Raw genomic sequence first — 27,404 nt, forward strand, 5'->3', positions numbered from 1 at the left:
GTGCTCGGGTGGTGCCGGCGGCGTGGGGAGAGGGAGAGAGAGGAATGAGGGAGTGGGAGGAAGGAGGAAGAAGAAGGGTTTTTGATTTGGGAATTTTGTGGGTTTTAGGGATTTGTGGGGGTTTAAGAAGGGAGTGTTCCCTTAAGGGTTCAAGAAACACTTGTAATCTAGTGGTTAAGAACTTTGTCTTATAAGTGAGAGGTCTAAGGTTCAATCCCCATTGATAACAATAGTCTTCTTAGTTATGCACCCTTTGGATTCTTTTGTCTCTTCTTCTAGTGGTAGGAAGTTTCCTCCTTGCTGGACTTTTGTCTCTCTTTTTTTTTTTTTTTTTTTTTTTTTTTTTTTTTTTTTTTTTTTTGTGTGTGTGGATGTTGACTTTGGTCACATCATGGGTTCTCGGGATTGTCCAGTCTTTCATGCTAATTTATTTTGATTTTGCTTCTTTATTTATAATAATTCCGAAGTAGCTAAACTAAACAAGAAATTTTACTACGAGGGTGATTACAGGGGGTTTGCTAATCAACCTAAATAGAATTCGTCTTCTTGGTTTCCTCCTGATTGGTTTGTGGGGTCTTGGTCTCCTGGGGCCACGTTTTCTTCGTCGAAGTTGCCTTCGTTTTCAAGTTCGGCCTAGGTGCGGCTCATGACGAATACTTTTCCAGAAGTACCGAAATTTCTTTGGTTGGTCGAGCCTCCATGCTGGCCCATGACTGTAGGGCGCGAGTTTGGGGGTTGGGGGAAGTGGAAGGACCTGTGGCCTTCCCCTCCCAGTTGAAACATCGCCAGGGGTTTCCTCTACAGTCCGTGCCCTTGTGGTCTTTGTTACATTTCTGGCAAAGGGAGGGCCTTGTATTAGATTCGTTGTTCCCCTAGAGGCGGCCCTTGGCCAGCCAGGTTGCCTGGCCTTGTGTTAGCGTCGTTTCTTGTTCTCTTTACGGGTGGCGCCCCGCCTCCTGTGTTTCTCTTACGAATCTGTTCCTGGACCCCACGTTGTAGTAGTTGGATTCGATAGAGGTTGGCGACACTGGAGTAAGCCTCATTGAGGGTCCGGGGTCCGCTTACGATTAGTGCCTTCCGGGCTTCGAAGTTGAGGCCCGATATAAATCTTTCTATCTTGGTTGTCTCGGTAGGGACCAGTTCTGGTGCGAAACGGGCTAGTTCGAGGAACCGTGTAACACCCCGTGTTACGACCCCTAAAACCAATTAATCACTTAACCAATTATCCAAAGAAAGAATTAAATTACAATAATTAATTAGGAAAAGGCCCACCATAGTCCGTGGGCCCTCATCTTTAAACCCAACCCCTAGTCCTAAAAGGAATAGAGTAGCAAGCCTATAGTATTTGGGCCCTAATTAGGACTCCTAGATATATAAATAGGGGACATAGGAGGCACCTAGAACCCCCACCACAATAATCTCTCACCACACAAGGAATTCCAAGAATTCCCCTAGAAGAAATCAAGAAAGAAGAAAGCCTTAGAGAAAGACCCTTCATAGCCAAGGAAATCAATTAAGGCTAAGAGGTAACCCATGTCTCAACAAAACCTATTTTCTTAGCTATGATCTCCTTCTAGGCATCCCTCTACATTCTTGTGTATTGATGATTCGGTTATGATATTGATGGTGTGATCTTGATAATTGATGTTATGATTTATTGGGTAATCTTATAATCTTGATGATGGAAAGAGATTCTTGATGATTGTGTGATATTCTTGATAAACCTAGATTCCTAATGATTGTGTGATATTCTTGATAAATCACATTGTTGCTTAATGTTAAAAGATGAATTGCGTTCTTGATGATTTAAATATAATTAGAGCCCTAGGTTGTATCGTGAAACTCGTGTGGTGTTATTCTTGATATATTGGGTGGGAATTCGCATGTTTGGGTGTCAATTATGTTTAGAAAGCATGATAGGATATGTGCCGTATGTTTCTTGCTTTTGATCCATTAATTGTCTACGCGTTGTCATCAATTACGTTGAAAGGTGTCTAAGCATGGTTTCGGGTTCCACAAAGGTTCCCGGGGCGTTATTTGTGAAAAAGAGTCAGTGGGGGGTAGGTGGGGGTAGGGGACCCGCCACCTACCCGCGGCCAGGTTTGGCGTCGCCGGCAGCGGGCAGCCGGCGGGCAGGCGACTGCCCGCCGGGCACCCGCTGCCCGGAAATTCGTCACCGGCGGGTGACCCTTCACCCACCGGCTACCCGCTGAAAATTGTCCCACTTCGAGATCCCGGCTTCCCCGTTTGATGTTCCCCCGACCCCCGTGGTGTCCCAACGGACTCCGTCCATCGTGCCTATGTCTAGTTTGATGTTTCGGGTGCCATTCGTAGGATGAATGAGTCTTATATATTACATGCTAGTTGAATTGGTATCCCGTTGGCCTAGGTGTAAGAAGTATGAACCCCTTAGGATTATTCTTAGTATGTGGATGATCACGCATAGGTTTCGTTATGCGATTTCTCCCCCTTCCCGATGTGTCAATGTGGGTTGCATGTGTTTGCTATGTGTTATGTGTGCATGATACCCCAATTTGGTTGCGATCAAATTGGTTATTCCTGAGCTGCGGTTCAGAAGCTGGCTGCGGTCAGATTTACACTATCGGGCTGCGGTCCACCGTTGAGTTGCGATCAAACGTTTTACATGAGCTGCGGTTCATATTCCTGGCTGCGGTCAGATGACTACTCTTGGGCTGTGGTCCACTGTTTGGTTGCGATCAAACAATATGATGAGCTGCGGTTCATCGGTCGGTTGCGATCGACCCCTCCGTGTTGCGATACGGGGCAGGGTGCTACGGGGCCGTGTCAGAGCTATATGCGCTGACCCTCATGTATGGGCATGTGATTTGTCCTGTGGCGCCATCAAAGTGTACTATGTGATGAGATATGGATGGTTTGATGTTATAAATGCTATAAAATCGTGACCATAGGATACATGCTTGTAAATCGTATATGCTTGGTTATGACTATTGACTGTGCTTATCTGTCGAGTCTGTTCCCTATGCTTGTGAATCGTATGACTGTTGACTGTGCTTATCCCTATCTGTCGAGTCTATTCCCTGCTTTAAAAGCTAGAGTCTCTTAGGATATATGTTCATGCTTCGAAATGGTTTTTCTTATATCTATGTATATATCTATATGTACTGTATTTCAACGCGTTGGAGTGGGTTACCAGCATCTCTCGCTGAACAGATATATTTGGCTTTCAGGCACTGAGGAGTAGACACTGGAGCGCGCTAGAGTCTTGGAGCGTAGAAGTAGATAGTTTCCCTTTCGGCCTGGGTGCCATGCTTTTGCATTTACATTATTGAGGATATTAGTCAGTTAGCCTATGCACCTGAGTTCTCTAGCTCAAGTGTGGCATAGCACCCCGTACTCTTTATGTTATATCTTGGGATTTAATGAGCATTTACCTTTATTATATAAGTCTTAAAAGTTGAAAAATTTTGGGGTGTTACAAACCGTTTATGGTACTCCATGACGGTGGTCATTCTTTGTTTTAGGTGGAGGAACTCTTCGTACATGGATGCTCTTACGTGTGCTGGGTAGAACCGCTCTCGTAGTCGTGTTTTTAGGTTCTCCCAGTTGAACCCTGGTTCTTGTCTGTAAGTGGGCCTTTCGTGGATCCACCAAAGATCAGCCTCGTGTCCGAAGTAGAACGAGGCTATCTCTACACGACGTTCTTCTGGGCATTCCGCCAATCTCAGGATCTTGTCGAAGGTTTGAATCCGTTCTTCGAGGATTGCGGGGTCTTCTTCCCCCGAAAAGATGGGTGGTCGATTGTTTGAAACTTGCCGTGTGATTTCCGTGTTTGTGTTTGGTGGTGGCGGTGGTCTGTTGTTATTGCGGAATGCTACATCGCTTAGTGTTTGGGCGACCTGTGTCAGTTGCTGTAGAGTTTTAGCCAGGGGATCGTGGGTGGAGGGTTCCGGAGTCCTTGACTGTCTTCTGTTTGGTGTCATGTCGTCGGTCTACAAGGCTAATGTTTATTGTAACGATGAGTTAGTGTGTTGCACCCTTACCTTGATGTGATAAGCGAAGGGGGTTCTTTAAATTAATGAAAGATAAAGTGTGATAGGTGGGCTCACAATCTCACCGCGCGTCCTAAGATTCCTGATCCTATGTTCCTAAATACCTAGAGTTTAAGTCTAATGTCCTAAAGTCTTGTCTTAAAAGTCTTATCCTAGGGTGAAACTTAGGCTCTGATACCATCTGTAACACCCCGAAATTTTTAAAACTTTTCAATCTTATAATATGAAAGAAATTCTATTAATTAATCCCAAATGGGGTATTCTGAACATAAGGGTCTGGGGTGTTATGCCACATCTGAGCTGGAGAACTCAGATGCACAAGCTACATTAACTAACTATCCTCAAACAATTGTCATTACATCATCAAGGCACGCAGGCCGTAAGGAAAGACTAACTATCTAAGCTGAGTTCCTCTAGCGCACTCCGGTAGCTAATCCTCTGTGCCTGAAAGCCAAATATATCTGTTCAGCGAATAATGCTGGTAACCCACTCCAACGCGTTAAAATACAATATAGGTATATATATATATATATATATAGGAAAACCATTTTGCAGCAGGAAGATATATACTTAGGAGACTCTAGCTTTAAAACCAGGAATAGACTCAACAGGTAGGGATAAGCACATTCAACAATTATAATCAAGCATATAAAGATATCATTCTATATCTTAAGGTCACAATTTAACTTCACTTCATTCATGTCATCTTTCAACCAATCATCTTTATCATATAAGCACACTTTGGTGGCGCCACAAGACCAATCGCATGCCCATACATGAGGGTTAGCGCATATAGCGCTAAACAGGGCCCCACAGCACCCTACCTCATACCGCAGCATGAAGGGATTGACCGCAGCCAACCGATTAGACCGTTGACGAGCTCAATGGCGGACCACAGCCCTACACACCGCTGACGAGCTCAGTCGGTGGACTGTTATCCTCTTTGTGGACTGCGACCCTACACACCGCTGACGAGCTCAGTCGGTGGATCGCAGCCCCTGTAAGACCGCTGACGAGCTCAGCGGCGGACCATAGTCCTACACACCGCTGACGAGCTCAGTCGGTGGACTATAGCCCTCTTTGTGGACTGCAGCCCTACACACTGCTGACGAGCTCAGTCGGTGGACTGCAGCCCATGGACCACAGCCCTACACACCGCTGACGAGCTTAGTCGGTGGACTGTGGCCCAAGTAGACCAATTTGACCGCAACCAGGGGAATCATGCATATATAACACGTAGCAAGCACATGCAATTCACATTAACACATTGGATGAGGGGAGAAAACGTATAACGAAGCCTATGCGTGGTCATCCACATACTAGGAAATATCTTAGGGGTTCATGCATCTTTCACCTAGGTCAACGGGGTACCAATTCAACTAGCATGCAATACACAAGACTCTTTTATCCTACGAACGGTACCCGAAACATCAAACTAGACTTAGGCACGATAAACGGAGTCCGCCGGGACACCACGGGGGTCGGGGAACATCAAACGGGGAAGCCAACACCCCAAGGTGGGGGAAATCCAGCGGGTGGCCGGCGGGTGGAGAACCACCGGCACCACCCGCCGGTTGCCCGCTGCCGGGGATGTCCAAATTGGGCAGCGGGTAGGTGGCGGGTCCCCCTAGCCCCACCTACCCCCACTGACTCTTTTTCAATATTTTGGTCCCGGGATCTTTCGTGGAACCCGGAACCATGTTTAGACACTTTTAAACGCAGACGATGACACCACGTAGTCAAATAATGGATCAAAACCAAGAATCATAATGAACATATCCTAACATGACTTCTAAACATAAATAACACCCGAACATGCGAAATCCCACCCAATTATATCAATAATATCATAATACGAAATCCCCAATTGATCCTAGGGCTCTAATCATATTCAAATCATCAAATCATAGTTTATCTTTAAAATCAAGAACATCAAGATTTATCAAGAAAATCTCACAATCATCAAGACCCTCTTATAATCATCAAGATTATCAAGATCAACACATAAAATCATCTCATCAATTATCAAGATCATATCATCATCATAAAAGATTTTATCAAGATTTTAAGTAATAGAGAAGGAGCCAAAGAAGAAGATTATAGCAAGGAAAATAGGTTTTGTTGAGACATGGGTTACCTCTTAGCCTTAATTAAATTCCTTGGCTATTAAGGGTCTTTCTCTAAGGTCTCCTCTTCTTGATTTACCCTATGTTGGTGATAAGAGAATTCTTGTGTGGTGATATCTATTGTGGTGTGCCTTTCTAGGTGCCTCTTATGTCCCTATTTATATATCTATGAGTCCTAATTAGGGTCCAAGGGGTATGTGTTGCTATTTCTATTTCTTATAGGACTAAGGAATTGGTTTAGGGATAAGGGTCAATGGTCTATGGTGGACCCTTCTTAGTTAATTAATGGAATTTAATTCTGTTTTTAGGGTAAGCAATTAAATAATTAGTTTGGGTTAGAGGCCGTAACACGGGGTGTTACAAAAAGAGCTGCAAGAACCTACTCAAGTGAAAAGCAGACACAACTGAGATGAAGAAAAGGAAAAAGAAGTCCATCCACCCCAAAATGATCAAAAGCTTGTCAAAGAACATCCGGAGGCAGTGGTAATTCCTCCCCCTTTCCCTAGTACATTGGCAAAATCAAAAAAGGATGAAGAACAAAAAGAAATACTTGACACATTTCGAAAGGTTGAGGTAAATATTCCTTTACTTGATGCTATTAAACAAATTCCTCGATATGCTAAATTTGTTAAAGAGTTGTGCACAAATAAAAGACATTTAAAGGCAATGAAATGGTAAGCATGGGGGAAAATGTTTCAGCTATTCTACAAAAGAAGTTGCCTCCTAAATGCAAAGACCCTGGTATGTTTACTATCCCTTGCAAAATTGGCAATGTTAATGTTGAAAGAAATTTGTTAGATCTAGGAGCTTCAATTAATGTGATGCCTTTATCTATTTATTCATCTTTGAATATTGGTTCTTTAAAAGAAACTGATGTAATTGTTCAACTTGCTGATAGATCTAATGTTTATCCTGTGGGGGTTTTAGAAGATGTTTTAGTGCAAGTTGATGGGTTGATTTTTCCTGTTGATTTTTATGTGTTAGATATGGAAGAAGATAATTCTACTTATTCTTCATTAATCTTATTAGGAAGGCCATTTTTGAAAACATCTAGAACTAAAATTGATGTGCATGATGGTACACTCACAATGGAATTTGATGGTGAACTCATTAAGTTTAACATTTATAATGCTATGAAATATCCTGATGATGTGTCGTCTGTTTCTCTAGTAGATGTTGTTGACCCTTTTGTGCAGAAAATTTCTTATTTGACTGATAATAATGCCTTAGAGGTTGCACTAAACATGAATCTTACCCCTGATTGGTTGAAGAAAATCATGAATAAGTTTTCTTTGAATTTTGATTTGCAAGATATTGTACATGAGTTGGAGTCACTTAAGCCAATGAAATATAATGCTTATTGTATTGAGTTGCCTATATCTGACACAAAACTCCTTCCTTCTGTTGTTCAAGCTCCAAAGATAGAATTGAAACCATTGCCATATCATTTAAAGTATGCATTCTTAGGGGATGAAGAGACTCTTCCCGTGCTAATCTCCAAAAAACTATCTACATTGGAAGAAGAAAGTATTGGTCCGAGTGCTTAGGGAATATAAGCAAGCTATAGGTTGGACTATAGCCGACAATAAGGGATTGAGCCCTTCTACTTGTATGCACCGAATATTGTTGGAAGATGAGTGTAAGCCTTCTAAACAGGCCCAACGCCGATTGAACTCACCCATGATGGAAGTGGTTAAAAAAGAAATATTGAAACTTCTTGATGCAGGTATAATATATCCAATCTCAGATAGTAGGTGGGTAAGTCCTGTATACGTTGTCCCAAAGAAAACAGGTATAACAGTGATAGAAAATGATAATGGTGAGTTGGTGCCCACTCGTATTCAAAATGGGTGGCGAATGTGTGTAGATTACAGAAAATTAAATGCATCAACTCGAAAAGATCATTTTGGGTCATGCACAAAACTCCTTCCTTATTTTGGGTCATGTGGTATCTTCTAAAGGGATTGAAGTGGATAGTGCTAAGATAGAAGTTATTGAATCTTTGCCTTACCCTGCTAGTGTGCGAGAGATTCGTTCTTTTCTTGGTCATGCAGGTTTCTACAAGAGATTTGTGAAGGATTTTTCAAAGATTAGCAATCCATTGTGTCGATTGTTGCAAAAAGATGTGGCATTTGAGTTCGATGAAGCATGCAAAGATTCATTTGATAAGCTAAAAGATATGTTAACATCTGCACCAATAATTCAGCCACCAAATTGGGATCTTCCATTCGAACTTATGTGTGATGCCAGCAAGAGTTTGAGTTCCATGCAGCTCTTAAGTATTTGCTTTCAAAGAAAGAAGCTAAGCCCAGACTCATTCGGTGGATGCTCTTACTACAAGAGTTTAACCTGGAGATACGAGATAAAAAGGGTGCAGAAAATTTAGTTGCTGATCATCTTAGTAGGATAATTACAAGTGAAAAACCTTCGCCATTGCAAGATGATTTTCCTGATGAACATCTTTTTTCTGTTCAAAAGACGATTCCCTGGTATGCTGATATTGTGAATTACTTAGTTACTAGAACATTACCAGTTGATTTATCTAAATCTCAAAAAGATAAAATAAAGAGTGATGCTAAATACTATGTTTGGGATGACCCTTATTTGTGGAAGCATTGTTCTGATCAAATAATCCGAAGGTGCGTATCTCAAGAAGACATTCCTTCCATTTTGAATTTTTGTCATTCATATGCGTGTGGAGGACATTTTGGTCCAAAAAGAACTGCTCGTAAAGTGTTGGAATGTGGTTTATTTTGGCCATCTTTATTTCGTGATTGTTATATGTTTTGCAAAACATGTGCGCAATGTCAAAAAACTGGAAATTTGGGTTATAGGGATCAAATGCCACTTACTCCTATTCTTGTTTGTGAAATATTTGACGCTTGGGGTATTTATTTCATGGGTCCTTTTCCTTCTTCTTACAATAATGTTTACATTATTCTTGCTGTGGATTATGTGTCAAAGTGGGTTGAAGCTAAGGCTACCCGGACTGATTGTGCTAAAGTTGTTGTTGAGTTTGTTAAATCTAATATTTTTACCAGGTTTGGGATGCCAAGAACAATGATAAGCGATCGTGGAACTCATTTTTGCAACAGAGTAGTGGAAGCATTGATGAAAATATATGATGTTACTCACCGTGTTTCTACAGGTTACCATCCACAAAGCAATGGACAGGCAGAAATCTCAAACAAAGAAATTAAGTCCATACTAGAGAAGACTGTTAACCTGAACAGGAAAGATTGGAGTACACGACTTGATGGTGCTTTATGGGCTTATCGAACGACCTACAAAACTCCAATAAGTATGTCTCCTTATCGTTTGGTATTTGATAAACCGTGTCATCTTCCTGTTGAGTGGGAACACAAGGCTTATTGGGCTGTTAAGCAATGTAACATGAGGATGGATGAATCTGGTGAGTTGAGAAAGTTGCAGCTGCAAGAGCTTGAAGAAATTCGTAATGATGCATACGAGAGCTCTAGAATTTATAAGGAAAAAACAAAAGAAATTTCATGATCAAAAGATTTCTAGGAAAATTTTTGCTATTGGTCAGAAAGTTTTACTTTATCATTCTAGCTTGAAATTTTTTCCTGGTAAATTGCGTTCTAGATGGGTAGGACCTTTTGTTGTCACTAATGTTTTTCCTCATGGTGCAATTGAAATACACAGTTTAGAGACCGGAAATTTTTTTAAAGTTAATGGACATCATTTAAAGCCATTTTATGAAGGTTTTCAGGCATATAATGTTGAAGAAATTAGTCTGCAGTGCCCAGTTTATGAAGATTGAAAAGATATGATGTCCAACCAATGACATGCTACATATAACAAGGGGAGTTTGATCCATTCTTTATTGTTTACGTGCCTTAATTTTAAATTCTATTTAACATTTGGGACAATGTTAAGAATAAGTGTGGGGAGGGGATTTAACTATTATTCAATATTTAATTCTTCCCTTCAAAAAATTTTACTAATGAATTTTTCAAAAAGTATAGTATTTTTACTAGAATTCATAACATAATTAAATAATTGGTCTGGCATATTATGATTATTTAGTTTAGTATTTTGTTTGATATGGTGGTGGCTAAACTAAGCAAGCATGAACCTGTGAGATTTTGAGCCTTTGACTAACACTTCAGTCTAATTATTTTGTTCTTGTGTGATATCTTCCATAGATTTGTATCTCTAAAACTTGTCTTGATTCTCTTTAAAGCTAATTTGATGCATGCATGATTTTTAATATTGGTAGGGAATATCCCGACCGACATAAGCTTTACCACGACCGACTTGCCTTTGTTTTTTCTCTCTTTGTTTTTGCAGGTAACAGGTCGGGCTTCATGCGAAGAACCCGGTCGGGATCTGACCGGGAGTTGCCCGAGCAGTAGTGTCGACCACCGAGCGGTAGCCCTTTGGCGAGAGAGCTGACGAAGGACACGTGGCAGCTCTTTACGACGACAGACAGGGCACCCGGGAGGAGGACACGTGGTGGCTACGTGGAGAACATGCCGAACGACCGGATTCTTGCCCTGGCACAACGGCTATAAATACCCACAGTAGCTACAGTGTAGAGGACTTTTTGGACGATCGATAGGTTGTTACTAGAGAATCCCGACCGCAGTCAGTCGGTACTCAGAGCAACCAAGTAGATTGTACTTAGGGCCTTTACCGTGATCAATAAAGATTTTACTTGCTTTAATTGGTCTCGGGTTTATTTTATATTGCTTACGTAGAATTAGCAGTATCATTTTGGCGCCGTCCGTGGGGACCCGTGCGAGAAAGCAACGTTTTGACGAGCACCCGGTCTCTTTGCAATCATGTATCCGTGGGCTTACAACAACTTCGCCGACGACCAGGCGGATGCAGCGAGTTCATCTGAGCACCATGCCACCCAACAGCAAGGTCAGACGGTGGATCTGAATCTTAATCTCTCACCACCGCATCCGTTTAACACATACCCGGTTGCCCAACAGCCGGTACACTACATTCAACCGGGATACCCAACACCCGGTCAGCCGTATCAACAACAGCCGGTAATGTATCCCGGCCAATATCCATACCCGGTCCCACCTCCGCCGTACGGGTATTGGCCTGGCCAACCGATGTACTACACTCCCCGGGTTGGGTATCCGCCATACACGCCTGCTTACACAGCTCCAGCCGCCGCCCCTCCAGTTTACCCGACCGCACAGGTAGAGCCGCAGCGTCAGTCCGCTTCCCGGGCTCGACGCTCGGCTCGTTCGCGGTTGGGGTCGGGGGGTGCTGATGCGATGGAGGCACCGGGGCAGGCCCAGCAAGCGGCCGAGGTTCCCGTCCAAGCGGAGGACCCCGAAGAAACTGCCCGAGCGGCAGCTTTTGATCGTCTTCGACCGGAGATGCGTCAGCGTTTGGGACCCCAAGACCCAAACCGCCAGCCAGAAGACGTACAAATGCAGGAGGCCAGCCAGGAGGCTTCATCCGGGTATAGCGGGTCGAGATCTCACCGACGGCGACGCGCTCGGGATACAGCCCAAGCTACTCAAGCCGCCGAGCTCAATGAGACCCGAGGATTACTCTATAACCTCCAGGAGGAGTGTGCGCAATTCAGAAACGCACACCCTGCAGCACCCCCGGTCGACCAACCAACCCTACACCAGACGCCTTTCACAGCGGCGGTGATGGCTCAGCCTTACCCGCTTGATTTAAAGCTCTCTGGAGAGAAGAGTTATGATGGCCGGACAGACCCTGAGGCTCACGTTAATGACTTCTACAGCAATATGACGCTGAAGGGCATGTCAGACGCTGTAATGTGTAGGGCTTTTTATTCCACGCTTACCGGTCGGGCGGCGGAATGGTTTCGAACTTTGCAGCCGGGCTCGATCGACAGGTTTGACACCTTGGCGATCAAGTTCGTGAGGAAGTTCATTACTTCCAAAGTGGTGAGGAAGTCCTATATGTATCTAGAGAAGGCCAAGCAACTTGAAGGAGAGAGCTTGACCGACTTCCTCATCAAGTGGAAGGCGGCAGTCGGGGAGGTTGAGCCCATGGATGATGCGACCGCCACTCACATGTTACACATCTCTCTCCGGGCGGGGTATTTATATCAAGATTTTATTCTACATCCCCCGGCCACTTATGAGGAGGCCCTTCGAAGGGTCACAGATTATGCCAATGCTGGCGAGGCGAACACCGTAAAGCGCTCGCAGGAGGTCGGGTCTTCGTCCCGTAAACCGGCCGGGCGGGCGGAACACCGATCGGGTGATGACCACCCCCGATCCCGCACCAGGCCTGGTGAGTTTACGGCCTTGAACCGATCTGCAGCGGAGGCCATGCAGTATGCCCAGTCTTGCAATCTCATCAAGCTTCCCCATCCCGATCGAGATGGTCCTGACAAAAGTAAGCATTGCGCTTACCATCGATGTGCTGGGCATGACACCGAAGAGTGTACCCACTTGCGCCAACTGTTGGAGGATTTTCTCAATCTTGGGAAGTTGGACAAGTGTGTAGGGAGAAGAGAAGACCCCAAGAGGAATACCGATCGGAGAGATCAGCGGCGCCCCCATCACCGCTCCGATCGGTCAGGTCAGGACCGAAGAGACGATCGAAGGGATGATCGTCGCGACGACCTACGGGACCCTGACCCTCCATCTAGCAGCCGACCAGCAGGAAAGCCGACCATCCATGTCACTTTCGGTGGATTGGAAGACGCTTCCCGACCGCGGAGTAATTGCCCGGTCGCCATAGTGGATTCCCGGGAGACCGGGAAGAGGCAAAAGATGGAGCCCATAACCTTCACCCTGGAAGATCAACCCAGCAGCGGCGACCACGGCATGGAGGCGCTCGTGGTCGCAATTGATGTGAAAGGGACGGATGTCCAGAGGGTTATGGTTGACACTGGCAGCAGTGTGAACGTCCTCTATTTGGACGTGTTTGAAAAGCTTGGACTAGACAGGAAGGAGCTGACTCCGGTTGGTGTACCACTGTCTGGCTTTACCGGGGCTCTTATTTACCCCGAGGGAAAGATAACGCCCCCGGTCGAGATCGGCACAGCCCCGAAGTCGATCAAGACGGAGCTAGAATTCGTTGTGGTCAACCTCCACTGTGTCCACAACATTATCTTGGGCCGACCCGCCATTATGAAGATCGGTGGGATAATTTCAATGCCCCACCTGTGCATGAAATTCCCCACCCCCAATGGGGTCGGTGTAGTCCGCGGCGACGTCCAATCCTCCCGGAAGTGTTACACCCGAGCGGTCAACAGACGCGACTCCGGTTCATCTTCTCGGGTGAACACCATAGCCAAAGAAGAGGCTAAAGATCGGAAGGAACAGCCTGAGCCTTCCGAGGAGATAGAAGAAGCTCCCCTATCCGAGGACCGACCGGATAGGAAGATTAAGATTGGCCGGGCCCTCACCCCCGAGCTCCGAGCAGAAATTTTGGCCATACTCCGGGAGTATGCCGATATCTTCGCCTTGGGGCCCGAAGACATGCCCGGGATCGACCGATCGGTAATTTGCCACAAGCTAGCCGTTGATCCCGCAGCAAAGCCGGTCGTGCAGAAAACCCGGCACCTTTCTTCCGATCGCCGTGAGTTTGTTAGAGAAGAAGTCAAGAAGATGGCGGCGATCGAGCACATCCGACCAGTGATTTATCTCGAGTGGGTGGCCAATATAGTCCTCGTTCCTAAGCCCCCAGCTTGGAGGATGTGCATTGATTTTACCGACCTCAATAAGGCCTGTCCGCTCGACCCGTATCCTCTACCGAGTATCCACCAGATGGTCGACGAGACGGCCGGGGCCGAATTGATGAGCTTCATGGATGCATTCAAGGGTTATCATCAAATCATGATGCACCATGAAGATGAGAGCAAGACAGCCTTCGTGACCCCGGACGGGCTGTATTGTTACCGAGTGATGCCGTTCGGCCTCCGTAACGCAGGAGCGACCTACCAAAGAATGGTCAATATGCTCTTTGCCGATCTGCTGGGCCGAACGATGGAAGCTTATATTGATGATATGCTGGTCAAGAGTCGGGACCGATCCGACCACACTCGAGATCTCCGGGAGTGCTTCCAGATCATGAGGAAGTACCAGTTGCGGCTGAACCCGACCAAGTGTACATTTGCGGTTCAGACCGGCAAGTTCTTCGGCTATATGATGACTAAGAGAGGAATTGAGCCCAACCCGGCCAAAGTGAAAGCGATTCTGGACATGCAACCACCTTCTGCCGTTCGGGAAGTCCAGCAATTGACCGGTCTGTTGGCAGCCCTTAGCCGATTCCTCTCCAAGTTAGCCGAGCGCGCTTTACCTTTCTTCAAGGTATTGCGAAAGGTTAATGGATTCGTCTGGGACGAAGAATGCCGAGCGGCTTTTGATGAGCTGAAGGAGTATCTCATGTCACCAATCGTGCTCTCAAAGCCTGAGCTCAGAGAAGAGCTAGACGTGTACCTCGCCGTCTCCGATCGTGCAGTAAGCGCAGTCTTGTGCCGAACCGATCTGGAAGGGGTCCAGCGACCGGTGTACTATGTAAGCCACGCGCTACATGGTCTTGAGCTCCGGTACTCCCGGTTAGAGAAGGTCGTCTACGCATTATACATTACCGCGAAGAAGTTAGCTCCCTATTTCCAGGGTCGAGCAATTCACGTGTTGACCAATCAGCCGATCGGGCCAGTCCTCCGAACTGCTTCATCATCCGGTCGCCTAGTCAAGTGGGCGCTAATGCTGACCCAGTACGCGATCGAATACCGACCGAGACCAGCTATCAAAGGTCAGGCCTTGGCTGATTTTTTGGTCGAGTGCACCGCCCGAGATACCCGACCCCCCGAGGTTGCGGATCCCGAGGCTGAGTGGTGGTCGTTGGCTACTGACGGGTCAAGTAGCAAGAAAGGGGCAGGAGGAGGAGTGGTGGTCACGAGCCCGGAGGGATTCAAAGTCTATTTTGCTCTCATGTATCAGTTCCATCCGACCAATAATGAAGCCGAGTACGAAGCCTTTGTTAATGGCTTACAGCGCGCTCGGGACTTGGGGGCTGAATACATTCGAGCTCAAACAGATTCTGCGCTCGTGGTCGGGCAGGTTCTCGGAGATTATGAAGTCAATGGAGAACGTCTGCAGTTATACCGAGACCTAGCCACGGAGAAGCTCGCTCAGTTCCGGGGGTATACCGTCCGGCACATACCCCGATTGGATAATGCCGACGCGGACATCTTGTCAAAGTTGGCTCAAGACACCCCGGAACATATATCGAAGATAGCACGAATTTTGGTGATCCCGAGACATAGCATCCATCGCCTACCGGTCAATCCAATCCAACCGGTAGAAGACAGTTGGATCACCAATCTAAAGGAGTTCCTCGAGCACGGTCGACTCCCAGACGACCCCCACCGTGCTCGAAAGGCCAAGCTTAGAGCCCCAAGGTTCCAAGTCTTGGACGGTCGTCTCTACAGGCGATCATACGGAGGACCTCTTATGCGTTGCTTGACCGCATTTAAGGCCGATCTGGTCATGAAGGAATTGCATTCCAGAATTTGTTCTTCACATCAAGGAGGGCGATCGTTAGCCCGTCGTATCATGCTGATCGGGTACTATTGGCCGTCCCTCCAGCTAGACTGCGAGAAGTTAGCTCGGGAATGTGAGACGTGCCAACTGTTTGCCCGGATGCCTGGACGACCGGCAACTTTCTATCAGCCGGTCACGACTGCAATTCCCTTCGCTAGGTGGGGAGTAGACATTTTGGGCCCCTTCCCTCAGCTCTCCGGTCGGAGAAAGTTTGTGATTGTCGCCATCGATTACTTTTCCAAGTGGATCGAAGCCGAGCCCTTAGCCACGATCACCTCTCAGCAGTGTGCTCGGTTCCTTTGGCACAATGTGATTTCTCGCTTTGGCGTGCCCGTGTATCTTATCAGCGACAACGGCCGCCAATTTGTGAGCCAATATTTTCAAAATTTCTTGGCCACGATCGGGACGACCCACGTCCGGTCGTCGGTGGCTTACCCGCAGGGAAACGGACAAGTGGAGAACGTTAACCGGACGATTTTGGAAGGTCTAAAAAAGAAGCTACACTCGGCTGGTCGTAGTTGGGCCGATGAGTTACCATATGTGTTGTGGACTTATCGGACGACCCCGAGGGAAGCTACTTTGGAGACCCCTTTCGCCCTGGTTTATGGAGCAGAGTCCCGACTCCCGATCGAGGCTTGGATCCCGACCGATCGAGAGAGAACCTACAATGCGGAGGAGAATGAACATGCGATGGTCGTGGATCTCGACGGGGTTGAGGAAAAAAGAGAGCTAGCCGCTCGGCGTATGGCTGAGTATCAGAAACGGGTCAAGAGTTCAAAGGATGTTCGGGTCAACCCTCGTTATTTCCAGGTGGGAGATTACGTTCTACGACGAAGGGAGGCCAGTCAACCTTTGGAAGGCGGAAAGCTAGCTCAAAATTGGGAAGGGCCGTACATCATCAGCGCTATCATACGGCCGGGTACATACCGACTGGAAACGACAACCGGTCGGATAATCGAGGGGACTTGGAATTCCGAGCACCTCGTTATGTTTAGGCACTAGCCTATTTTTTGTAATCTTTGGACGAAGTGGGGGCTCAACCTGCGAGTTGGTCCCTGTCGTCATTTGTAATTAAATTTATTATTGTAAATATTTATTAACCGCCTGCGAGCGGGAAGGTTTAATGTATATACGATCGGTGATTGCTTGACCGTTTGTATACGGCGGCCCGGTCGGTTATTTTCTATACCTTTAGTGCATGCAGATCAAGTTACATCGACCGAGCGAGTTTATCGACCGGTCAAATACGCTCCTCTTCGGCGGACATTCGGGTCACGCCATTTGATCGGGGAAGCCAGGAGCATTCAGCATAATTCCCCGACCCACTCAACTTCTTTCCACTATCGCACTCACTCGTGCCTCGAGAGCACAATAGTGTGGGGGCTGGGATAAGGAAGTGTCTGTAGGCCCATCGCTCGGGAAAAGGAAGTGTCTGTAGGCCCATCGCTCGGGAAAAACTCGACCGTGGGGGCTTACCCATTTTCAAAATTTCGTCAAGGCCAGGAGATCGGGTAAACCTGATCGGGTTGGCCAATATGACGCTGACATAGGTCTGTCGTTCGGGGATATCCTGAACGTGTAGGCCTACCTACTCTCAAAATTTTGACAAGGTCTGAGGATCGGGTAAACTCGGTCGGGTAGGCCAATGTGATGTCGAGATCTGGGGTGTACGACTGGGCCATAAGGCCGCAAGGTCGGATGTCGACTGAGTAGGAATAGTGCACGACCGGGCTTAAAGGCTGTTAGGTCGAGCATTTACGGTCGGTGTGCGCACGTTGAAAACCAAGATATAAAGTAAAAAATGAACGGCACAAGTTATTAAACAAAAAGAGATTCATTCATAAAAAAAATAACGTGCCCGGTACAACTCGGGACCGGGCTCCCGATTAACATCACTTATACAAAGAAGCAGAATTCAACCTATCCTACTTCTTCGTCTCCTTCGCTTCCTCCTTCCTAGAAGTACCCGCCTCGCTCGGGGTGGCTCCCGTTGACGTGGTTGGGTTGGCAGTGATCTCCTTTGAGGCAAAAGGGGAAGGACCGGGATCAGCCAAGTCGGGAGGGAGCGCAGACAACACGAGTTGGAGGTCGTCTCCTTCGAGAGCTTGCCCCAACCGTTTTTGGGCCTTCTCCAGCATCTTCCTTTGGCCGGCCTTGAAGGCCCACCGACCAAAGGACAGAATAAGATCCTCCCCGACCTTGGTCCGTCGAGCGGCTGTGAGGAAGGCCGAGCCTACCTTGTCATCCTTGAAGGCTGATTGTGCCAGCTCGTCCGGATTCTCCATCCGGGCCTTCAGCTCCTTGTTTTCCCCGATCGCCCGTTGGGCGACCTTCTCGGCCAGGACCCGGTCCTCCTCACTCTTCTTCAAGGCCTTCTGGACTTTCTCCAGCTCGGCCTGGACGTCCTTAACCTCCTGAAGACGTCGAGCGGCCATCTTCTTGTGACGGTCAGTTTCCCCAGCTAGCATTGCCCGACCTTGAAGAAGTTGAGCCGCTCGGGAGATCTACAATAGAATAATGTTTAGTCAGCTCGACCAGAAGCCCTTGAAAAATGTTTACGAGAAAAGGGTGCTTACCTCGGCCAGGTCGTGGCCAATCCGTTCGGCCACTTGAGTTGGGGTCATCTTCCCCAAATCTTCTTTGACTGGCCCGGCGTTCCCGATACGGGCCAGTATGGACGACTCGTCCTGGTTTCGCCCGGTCGACGGGCTCGGGCTATGTTGCTCCCGGCGGCGTTTCATACCGCCCACCTCAGTTACGCCCCGTTCGGGCGCTTTTTCTTTGTCCCGGGCGACCTCCACCCGGGTGACCAGCACGTCGCTGGGCTCAACCACAAAACCCTCGGCCGTCGTGATGGTCGAGGTCCCCAGGGGTCGGGCCACCGGAATTTCTTTCTGCCCGGTTGGTTTCCCCTTCGCCTTCTTCTTACCGCCAAGGGAAATCTTGACGGGTGGGGGAAGGGAAGTGTCGTCATCCCCAAATCCGGCCATTTCTGCAAAATAAAAAAGAAACAGTTAGGTCGAGAAGATAAAAGAGCAGTCGGGATATAAAGGGTCGGGGAAAGTAGTTAGCCTCGAACCTTTACCCTTCCTTTTGGCCCGAGCGGGCATCCTTACAATTGTTACACCCGCCGGCTCGGGCTTGTATTTTTCGGTCAGGTCGTAGACCGGAGCGGGAAGCTGAGCCGCCTCATAGCACTCGGGCAATTTGAAGATGCGGTACTCGTAAATCTCGCTCGAGATCTTGGTCACCGCATCTATGAGGGCCTGGGTCTCGACTGGGACGACTTGCCTTCGAAAATGCTGACTCCAGACCCTCTCGACCGGGAGGATCCACGGATCGTATTTCACTGAAAAGATCCGGTTCTTCCACCCCCGGTTGTTCCCGGGCAGCCCCTCAATCGAGCATTTATCCGCTCGGGACTAGGTCATCAAGAATCCACCCCCGTACGCGGCTGCCAGCACCTTCACCTGGTAGACATAGTTGAAGAGCTCCATGGTGCAGGCTAAGTGGTGCCGACTGCAGATCTGGGGGAAACAGGCGATCATACGATGTGCATTCGGGCAAATCTGCCCCGGCATAACCTGGTAGTAGCCCAGGAATGCGGTGAGGAGGCTGGAAAAGGGGAAAGTGATCGGGGCCATTAACGAATCGTAATGCATCCCGATCCACTTCCCCTGATGCCGCTCGATTATATTCCCGAGCTGCCTGCTGGTGTCGAACTCGACCCGACCAGCGAGAGTTGCCGCGATTCTGCTTGCTTCCCCTTTCGTCAGCAAGCTCCTCTGGCCTTCGACGCTCTCGCTGTTGAGGAACTCAAACCCGTCCTCGCTTGGCGTCGCCGGCCCAGCCGAGTCTTCCTCGACTGCTTCCGCTTCATTTGCCTGGTGTTCCACCTCGGGCTCAGCTTGAGGGTAATCCCCTATTACCCTCGTAGGCGTTTCCCTAACGCCCGCATCCAGGGAATTTCGTCCGCTTGTGGACGTCTCATCGCTCCCCGACCCGCTGGAGCTCGACCTGGATGTCCCCGACGAGCTCGATGACCCTTCTGGCTCGGGGGCTCGGTCGGGTATGTGCTGTGGTCGTTGCTCGACCTCTGGAGAGTAGGACATGATGTCCACCTCTTCGCTGCTCTGCTCGACCGTGTTGTCGTAGTCTGCGACTGAAGCGTTCTGGCTATCCGAGTCCGACATATTTAGTTCTACCTAAAGGTCGGTCGAGGTTAGTACAGGGTTCGGGAAGTTAGTTCGAAGTTAGTTCTATGCTACTCCTACGCAAAGTTAAAAGCTAAGTAAAAGCTAAAGAGTAGAGAGTTTACCGATTGGAGAAACTTGGCTGAAGTTTGTTGAGAAGTTGCTCGATTGATCTGCTGAGTAGCTCACTCGGGACTCTTAGAGGGTGCCGATTGGATCAGAAGATTGAGGAAAGTTCATTTGAAGGCCTCAAGGGCCTATTTATAGGAGAGCATTTAGGCGGGAAACCAATCCACTTGCGTGACACGACCCGCACTGATTCCGAGGCGACCGTTGCAGTCGTCGAGGCCAGCAGTGGCCGACACATGGCGAGGGAAGGAATGACAGCTGGTCGGTCGGTTTGTTGGCCGACGTTTGGGCTTCTTCATCCCGTCCCGTTTCTTCCCGGACGGTCAAAAAAGGCCCGGGCTGGGGGACTTTTGGTAGGGAATATCCCGACCGACATAAGCTTTACCACGACCGACTTGCCTTTGTTTTTTCTCTCTTTGTTTTTGCAGGTAACAGGTCAGGCTTCATGCGAAGAACCCGGTCGGGATCTGACCGGGATTTGCCCGAGCAGTAGTGTCGACCACCGAGCGGTAGCCCTTTGGCGAGAGAGCTGACGAAGGACACGTGGCAGCTCTTTACGACGACAGACAGGGCACCCGGGAGGAGGACACGTGGTGGCTACGTGGAGAACATGCCGAACGACCAGATTCTTGTCCCCGGCACAGCGGCTATAAATACCCACAGTAGCTACAGTGTAGAGGACTTTTTGGACGATCGATAGGTTGTTACTAGAGAATCCCGACCGCAGTCAGTCGGTACTCAGAGCAACCAAGTAGATTGTACTTAGGGCCTTTACCGTGATCAATAAAGATTTTACTTGCTTTAATTGGTCTCGGGTTTATTTTATATTGCTTACGTAGAATTAGCAGTATCAAATATGATTAGGGCCATCGTTGATTTTTAGCCTCACTAGCCAAATAGCCTATTCATACCGTGATTGATTTATCCTTTGTTAGCCATTTTGAGCCTTTTTAACTGTATTTTTGTTGTTATGAAACCACATTATAAGCCTCATACCTGAAATTGATTTCCTTAACCTTGCCTAAAATATTGGTTGGAGTTGAAGTATCAAACAACAAGAGAGATTTGGTTCACTTGGTCTTTATTTTGAGTTATATGTTCATTCAATCTATGCTCTAGTTTTGAAGGCTTTTTTGAACTACTTTCCAAAATAATTCCTACCCTTTACCCTAGCCCCATTACAACCATGAAAAAGTCCTTATGATTTAATCATGCATGTTATCTTGTAGTAGAGAATGAGAAGATATGCAAGCCTATGGTAGAGCATTTCTATAGGAATTGAATTGAGTGAAATATACACACTTTTCAAACACTTGTGCGATATGAGTGATATTCCCGTGAGAGCTTGGTTATTTAGTTAACGCTATTTTCAAATAAATTTCTAGCTAATTATTTATAATGTGTTTGAGACCAATGTTCGTGAAATGTTATGAGTTTCTATATATTTAAGTTCTATTGAATAATGTTTTTGCTTGAGGACAAGCAGATGATTAGTGTGGGGAATTTTGATAAGCACTATTTATATATTTAATTTTGATTAGTTTTTATAATAAATTAGTTTTATTTATTTTACATTATATTATTTTGTGTTTTATTTTATATTTTGCAATAATATAATAATTATTTGAATAATTAAGTTTAAATGTTATTTTTGGACCTTTAGGAATATACATATTGATATCATTATTAATAAGAGTTGGGCTAGGTAGATTAAAGTGAGCTCTTTATGTTTCTTATTTAGTTTGACCCAACCCAAATGTTATTTGTTATTTTATTTTTAAGCCCAAATCCTATGCCTAAACTTAATCTGTTTTTTTTTTTTCTTTCCCTGTGAGTTATGTATGCAATTCGTAATTGAGGTCCAGAAAGCAACTTCATTCGTCGTTCATGATTTGCAGCGTATTCATCGGCGATTGCTTCGTTCGTCCATGACTTCTTCGGCTACTGCGGTGAATTTTTCTGTGTTCGTCGTTTGTGATTTGTAGCCACGTTCGTCCGCGAATAATTCCTATGAACAGATGAAATCAAATTGAAGCAGAGGTTGGAACAACAATAGCTACTCTATTAATTTTCTATGATTAGGGAAATTTGGGTTATTTTGAGTTGATTAGGGATCCTAAACTAGTATAAATAGGGCTGAATTTTTCAGTATAGGATATTCAGTTTTTTGAAAATTACTTTATTTTACTGTAAACACTCTCTGCAATGTACTGCTGAGTATTGATTTTCCAACTCAAGGATTATTGAAGTTTGATTCTACGAGACCAGTGAGATTTATTTAGCTTAATTTTATTCTTTACACTTTATTATTTATTTATCTCCTGTTATATGAGTTTAGTTATTGCTTGAGTAATTGTTGCAAAGGGCCCGTTGTTCAATTGTCAAGTCGTTAAGTTGCTAATTAGAACCTTGAATCCGTAATTGTTTAAGTGTTCTAAAATCGGTAGCAAATAGCACAATTTGATTATATATGGATTTTCAGTTTTGTGTTATAAAGATATATAGTCTAGCATGCTTTTGAGTTTGTTGGCTAGAATTGGTAATCTTTCTAATTCTTTTAATGCTGTTAGTAAATTAAATCCTAAGAGCCTATTTAGGATTGTTTATTAACTAGGGAAGTAATCAAAGAGCTTGTTTTGATTATCGACAAAGTAAGGAAAGATAGGTTATTTGAGCTTGTTCATAACCATAACCAATTTGGTAAAGAGTAGAGTAATTTATTTTTGGAAATCAATGATCAGTCTTGTTAGAATTAAATTGATATTATGCCTTGAGTTGGATACTAGTTGCTATTGATTATTATTATTATTATTTGACATTTCATATTGTTTGCCTTTTTATGGTTGCTATTTAATTTTCAATTCTCATCTCTTTCTTTATTAAATCTTTGATTAAAAATAAGTCTGACCAATCTCAGTGGGTACGACCTTACTCATCACTATTGCAAATTATAGAGTAAGTAATTTATTATTTGTTGGTATCGACACCCATTAGAGTTACATGCATACGTGAAAACACACTAAACCCGAAAGATTAGGATTAACAGTGAATAGTAAACGGGTTAGTCAAATAAGATAAATAGATAAAGAGAATTATGTAAGTGCGGTATGTAAATGAGAGAGGCAATTTATAGTGGTTCGGAAGTGGCGTAATCTTCCTAGTCCACTTTACTCCATACACTTCTAGGAGTAATTCACTATTTTCCACACACAGTTACAATAGTGAATAAGCGCTACACAAGCACTTCTTCCGGATGTCTTGCACCCAGCTACACCCAACTCCGAGTGTCTCGCACACAGCTACACTCAACTCCGAGTATTTTGCACACAGCTATACTCAAACGCCAACTAAGTGTTTTGCACACAGCTACACTTAGCAACTACGAGTGTTTCGCACACAACTACACTCACTAGAGTATTTTGCACACAACTATTCTCTTTCTACAATTACAAATACAAAGGTAATTGTATCTCTCTCCAACTATTTTTGAGACTAGTCAGACTAAGTCTCTCTTTTGGATATTTCAAAGAATATTTCGACACAAGAGAATTTTGCTCGTATAGAATACTTGTAGTCTCTTTTCCGCACTTCGCTTCACTTCTTGTATCTTCAAGTCTTCATGGCCTTTTTATAGATTATCAAATATATCCGTTGGAGTGGGATATTTTGATATTTGAAGTTTGAATCTTGTAGCCTGATATTGTTGACAATGGTAGGTCTTCAATTTGATTTAATTGTCAACTTGCCTGACAAGATAATATTTTTATTTCAACTTGATTTTCAAGTTGTTTCTAAAATATTATTTTCCTTGTCCATTTTGAATTTCCAACGTCTCTTTTTCAATAAATCCTCCTGATAGAATTTATTTCTAGGATAAGATCTTTTATTCATGCCTTCATAAATTTTCCACCGTTCTGATCATATCTTCAGGCAATTTGGATTCTTGTGACATGTGAGATGAACCAACAAATTATTTCGAATTTATCTATTTTCTGATCATCTTGCTTGTTTGTCATCTTGCTTCTTTGAGACGCATTGTGCTTAAAAATCAGATCTTACTTGTTTGACTTGGCACTTCTTGCTTCTTTGACTTGACGCATTGTGCTCTTTTGGCTACATTGTGCTCTTTTCACATCTTGTTGGAAAGACAAGGGAACAATGGCATAACTCAAGAAGCACAAGGTACACCCTTTTGACTTAAGTGACTAGTCAAAATCTAGTCCATCGACTATCAAATTTCAGGATTTTTAGAAATGAATTAGCAAGGGAACTTGGATTAATTCTTCAATTAATCATCGATTAGTGTTTAGATTTACGGGATGTCACATCCTCTCCCCCTAACAGGAAGTTTCATCCCCGAAGCTTGGGCACGACGGGTACAATCAAAAGATAACAACGAATCAAATATGTGACAAAAGAAAGCGAAACACCAATAAACAAGGCTCCAAAGATCAAGAGATGTAAAGTTTCAAGAATCAAGGAATGCAAGGTTTCAAGGTCACGGAAGAGACTTCTCAAGCAACACCACCACTAACACAACCTTAAGGACAACTATTACCCTTCTACACTAATCCTAAGCCAAGAAAAAACTAAACTCGAACAAAGCAAAGCCACTAACAAACAACTCAAATAACAAGCTACAACCAAGGCAAACAAGAGAGCACAATTAAACACACAACTAAACAAGCAACGACCACCAAGCCGGCAAACAAACAAACAAGGAAGGAAACGAGCTTACCCCAAACTCCGGCCTAGGAGGAATCATCCTTTTAATAGAGAGATCTATATTATACTATTTAACGCGTATTGATGGGTTACTAGCATTATTCGCTGACCGGGTGTTATCCCTTGATTTTACAGGTTTTAAGTAGATGCCGAGCGCGCTAGATGTGGACTCTAGATAGTATAGATCCCATGCTAGATGTTTATCTTTTTTGTTGGCCTATGTGCCTAGATTAGTGGCCTGTGTGCCTAGAATTCTGCTGTTTAATGTTTTGATAGTCTTTAGCCTGTGCACCCATGGTTTTTGGGTGTGGCATAATGCTTTCCCGATTCTAATATAGCTTCCACTTAACGTTTTTCTTGATGATTAGCTGTTTACCTTTGAATCTAAGTTTTAAAAAGTTGGTAAAATCGGGGGTGTTACAGCCGTAGCCCTAGGCCGCCGCCGGGCGGTCCCAGGCGGCGGGGCTCCTCTAGCTCCACCGCAAGCTTCGTTTGGTTTTGTCTGTGTAGTGGCCGGGCCCTTGCAGCTCAGCTACATGTCTTTTCGGACCGGGAGTCGCTGGCCCTTGTGGCTCGGAACCTTGGGGCCGTCATGACGCACGTTTGGACTTTGATTTCGTTGAATTTGGATTAGAAATGAGCATTTTATGATAGAATTTGTGAAGCAAATGTGTCATAGTAATGTTCCAGTGTTTGAAAATGAGAAGTATCAGACTTGGTTTTGCCTATGTGAACTGCTTGATACTATTTGATTGTTAAATTGAGAAGGATGATCATTAATTGATTAAGTCTTGTTAAAAAAGCATGCCTAAGGTGTATGTTATCATTCATAGAGATTATTTGTCAAATTCCAAGTATTGAAGTGTACAGAGCATGTTAGTCTTGAATGTTATCATCCAGAGAATGACTCTAAGTTGATGTAGTTGAGTTCCAAATGCATGATGAATGATTGCTAAGTGTTTGATGAGGGTATTTGTCAGATTATGAATTTCAAGCATGATTATGTGTCTTTTGAGAATTCACAGTAATACAGAATTAAAGTATGTTGTACAGTAAATTGCATTTCAAGCATATCATGTTTTAAAAGTGCATAAGTGGCCAACGTGAGCCTAAGTATTATTTTCCAAAACTCATGAGCATGTGGAAAGTCATTATCTTGTTGCATTGAGAATTTTTTGAGAAGTTACATGCATAAGTAGACGAGTTGCATGAGATATTTATGCTATCTATATAAGTGAGGTTTTGGAGGACCCGTTGGGACAATGTCCTTTCGGAGAGGAAGAAAACGGACATTGCAATCCGACAGATTTATCATGTAACGCGGGGCATTCCCACGTTACGAGGTTGGAGACTGCCCGCTAGGCTTGGAATCCTGGTTAGGGGGTGTGCACACTAAAAGTACGATACCTGATTCCACAGAGGAAGCAAGCAAGAAAGAAAGATTAAGAACCAAGAGAGTGGTTTTGTGGGCGAGTTGAGTATTAAGCCGGCTAGATTGCCAAGCATTTTTAGGTCCATTCACGAGTGTGAAGGTCCTACATCCCCCACGAGCTAGAGGTTCCATAGCTACAGATGTGGCGGATGCACGAGATTGCACCGTACGCTAGGGCTTCGCTGCGGCGGAGTACCTGCCTCGCACAAAATGACAAACGAGCAGTATAAGAAAGTTTGAGCAAGAAAGAAATTGAGTCAAGAGACTCAAGAGAAAGAAAGCGAGTCATTGTGACTCTAAGAAACCTCCACAGAAAAGTATTATATTTACAAACGAGTGTATATGTATATTTATTCTATAGCATCTTATTGCATTTGAGTATAGTTTTGCACTAGATTGCATAGTGAGAATGCTTGCACGAGATTGCATATCGAGAATGTTTGCACTAGATTGCATATAGATGTGTGATTGTACGAGTTTGTATGATATGTATAGGATAGACTATACGATGGATATTTGATCGCACCTGATTGCATGACGAGAACTTGGTAGCATGGGATTGTTTGTTAAGTTTATGTGTTAGTATGAGATTGTTATTGAGTTGTTATACATGGTTGAGTTTCGCTATGTTAACTATGTGGTAGTATGAGCATGTTGATAGGTTTGATATCGTTGAAGTATGCCTATTTGATAATTTAGGTTGTGAGCATATAGAAAGCTTTGTGGTTTATAATAAGGTTTTGTCTAAGTGTTTGAGATTGCTTAATTTGGAAATGTGAACAAATGTTTTTCCAAAGTATATATTGTAGTACTTTACAGGGTTGAGTGGAGTTATATTTAGCTTCGTGCTAACGTGTGTTTTCTATTTGTCTATTTGTAAAATCCCTTTCAGGTGGGCCCAGCTCTTGAGAGTGCTCAAGTTAAACTACTGTAGTTAGTTGCTATTTAGTATAAACTCTTTTGATCTATATTGATGTTTTTGAGATTATGGATGTAGACATTTGTTGTTTTGTTGGTGATAGACACCGGGGTATTTTTACCCCAAGTTTACTTAATGTAGTAAGTTCTGGATAGTTAGTTCCTTTTTAGCCTGTGCAGTCTCCGGGTACGACGATTGTGGCGGTGACATCCCTTTGTTTTGATGCTTAGTAAATTTATGTGAATGTTTAGTTGCATTATTTAAGTTAAGTGTTTAATTATAAGGTTTTAGAAAATTGGGGTGTTACAGCTCTCCTCGCTTT

The 27,404-nt window shown here is 44.9% G+C and overlaps 2 protein-coding genes across 2 annotated transcripts; both read left to right on the forward strand.

Annotated features, from left to right (window-relative positions):
• Positions 1–6,837: 6,837 nt before the first annotated feature.
• On the forward strand, positions 6,838–7,704 carry LOC109146925. The gene has a single exon (XM_019294576.1). The coding sequence runs from the start codon at positions 6,838–6,840 to the stop codon at positions 7,702–7,704; it is 867 nt and encodes a 288-aa protein (XP_019150121.1).
• A 136-nt stretch (positions 7,705–7,840) lies between these two features.
• On the forward strand, positions 7,841–14,136 carry LOC109146926 (RNA-directed DNA polymerase homolog; the record flags this gene model as incomplete). Its single annotated transcript, XM_019294577.1, has 2 exons — positions 7,841–8,064; positions 13,881–14,136. Coding segments are annotated over exons 1-2 (480 nt in total), but the record flags the coding sequence as incomplete, so codon positions are not given.
• Positions 14,137–27,404: the final 13,268 nt, after the last annotated feature.

The sequence above is a fragment of the Ipomoea nil genome, unplaced genomic scaffold (genome assembly GCF_001879475.1).
Source record: "Ipomoea nil cultivar Tokyo-kokei standard unplaced genomic scaffold, Asagao_1.1 scaffold1952, whole genome shotgun sequence".
Taxonomy (NCBI): Eukaryota; Viridiplantae; Streptophyta; class Magnoliopsida; order Solanales; family Convolvulaceae; genus Ipomoea; species Ipomoea nil.

Bases quoted from the DNA above. Each gene is read 5' to 3' on its own strand.
- LOC109146925 (XM_019294576.1), top strand. From the start codon at position 6,838: ATGGGGGAAAATGTTTCAGCTATTCTACAAAAGAAGTTGCCTCCTAAA.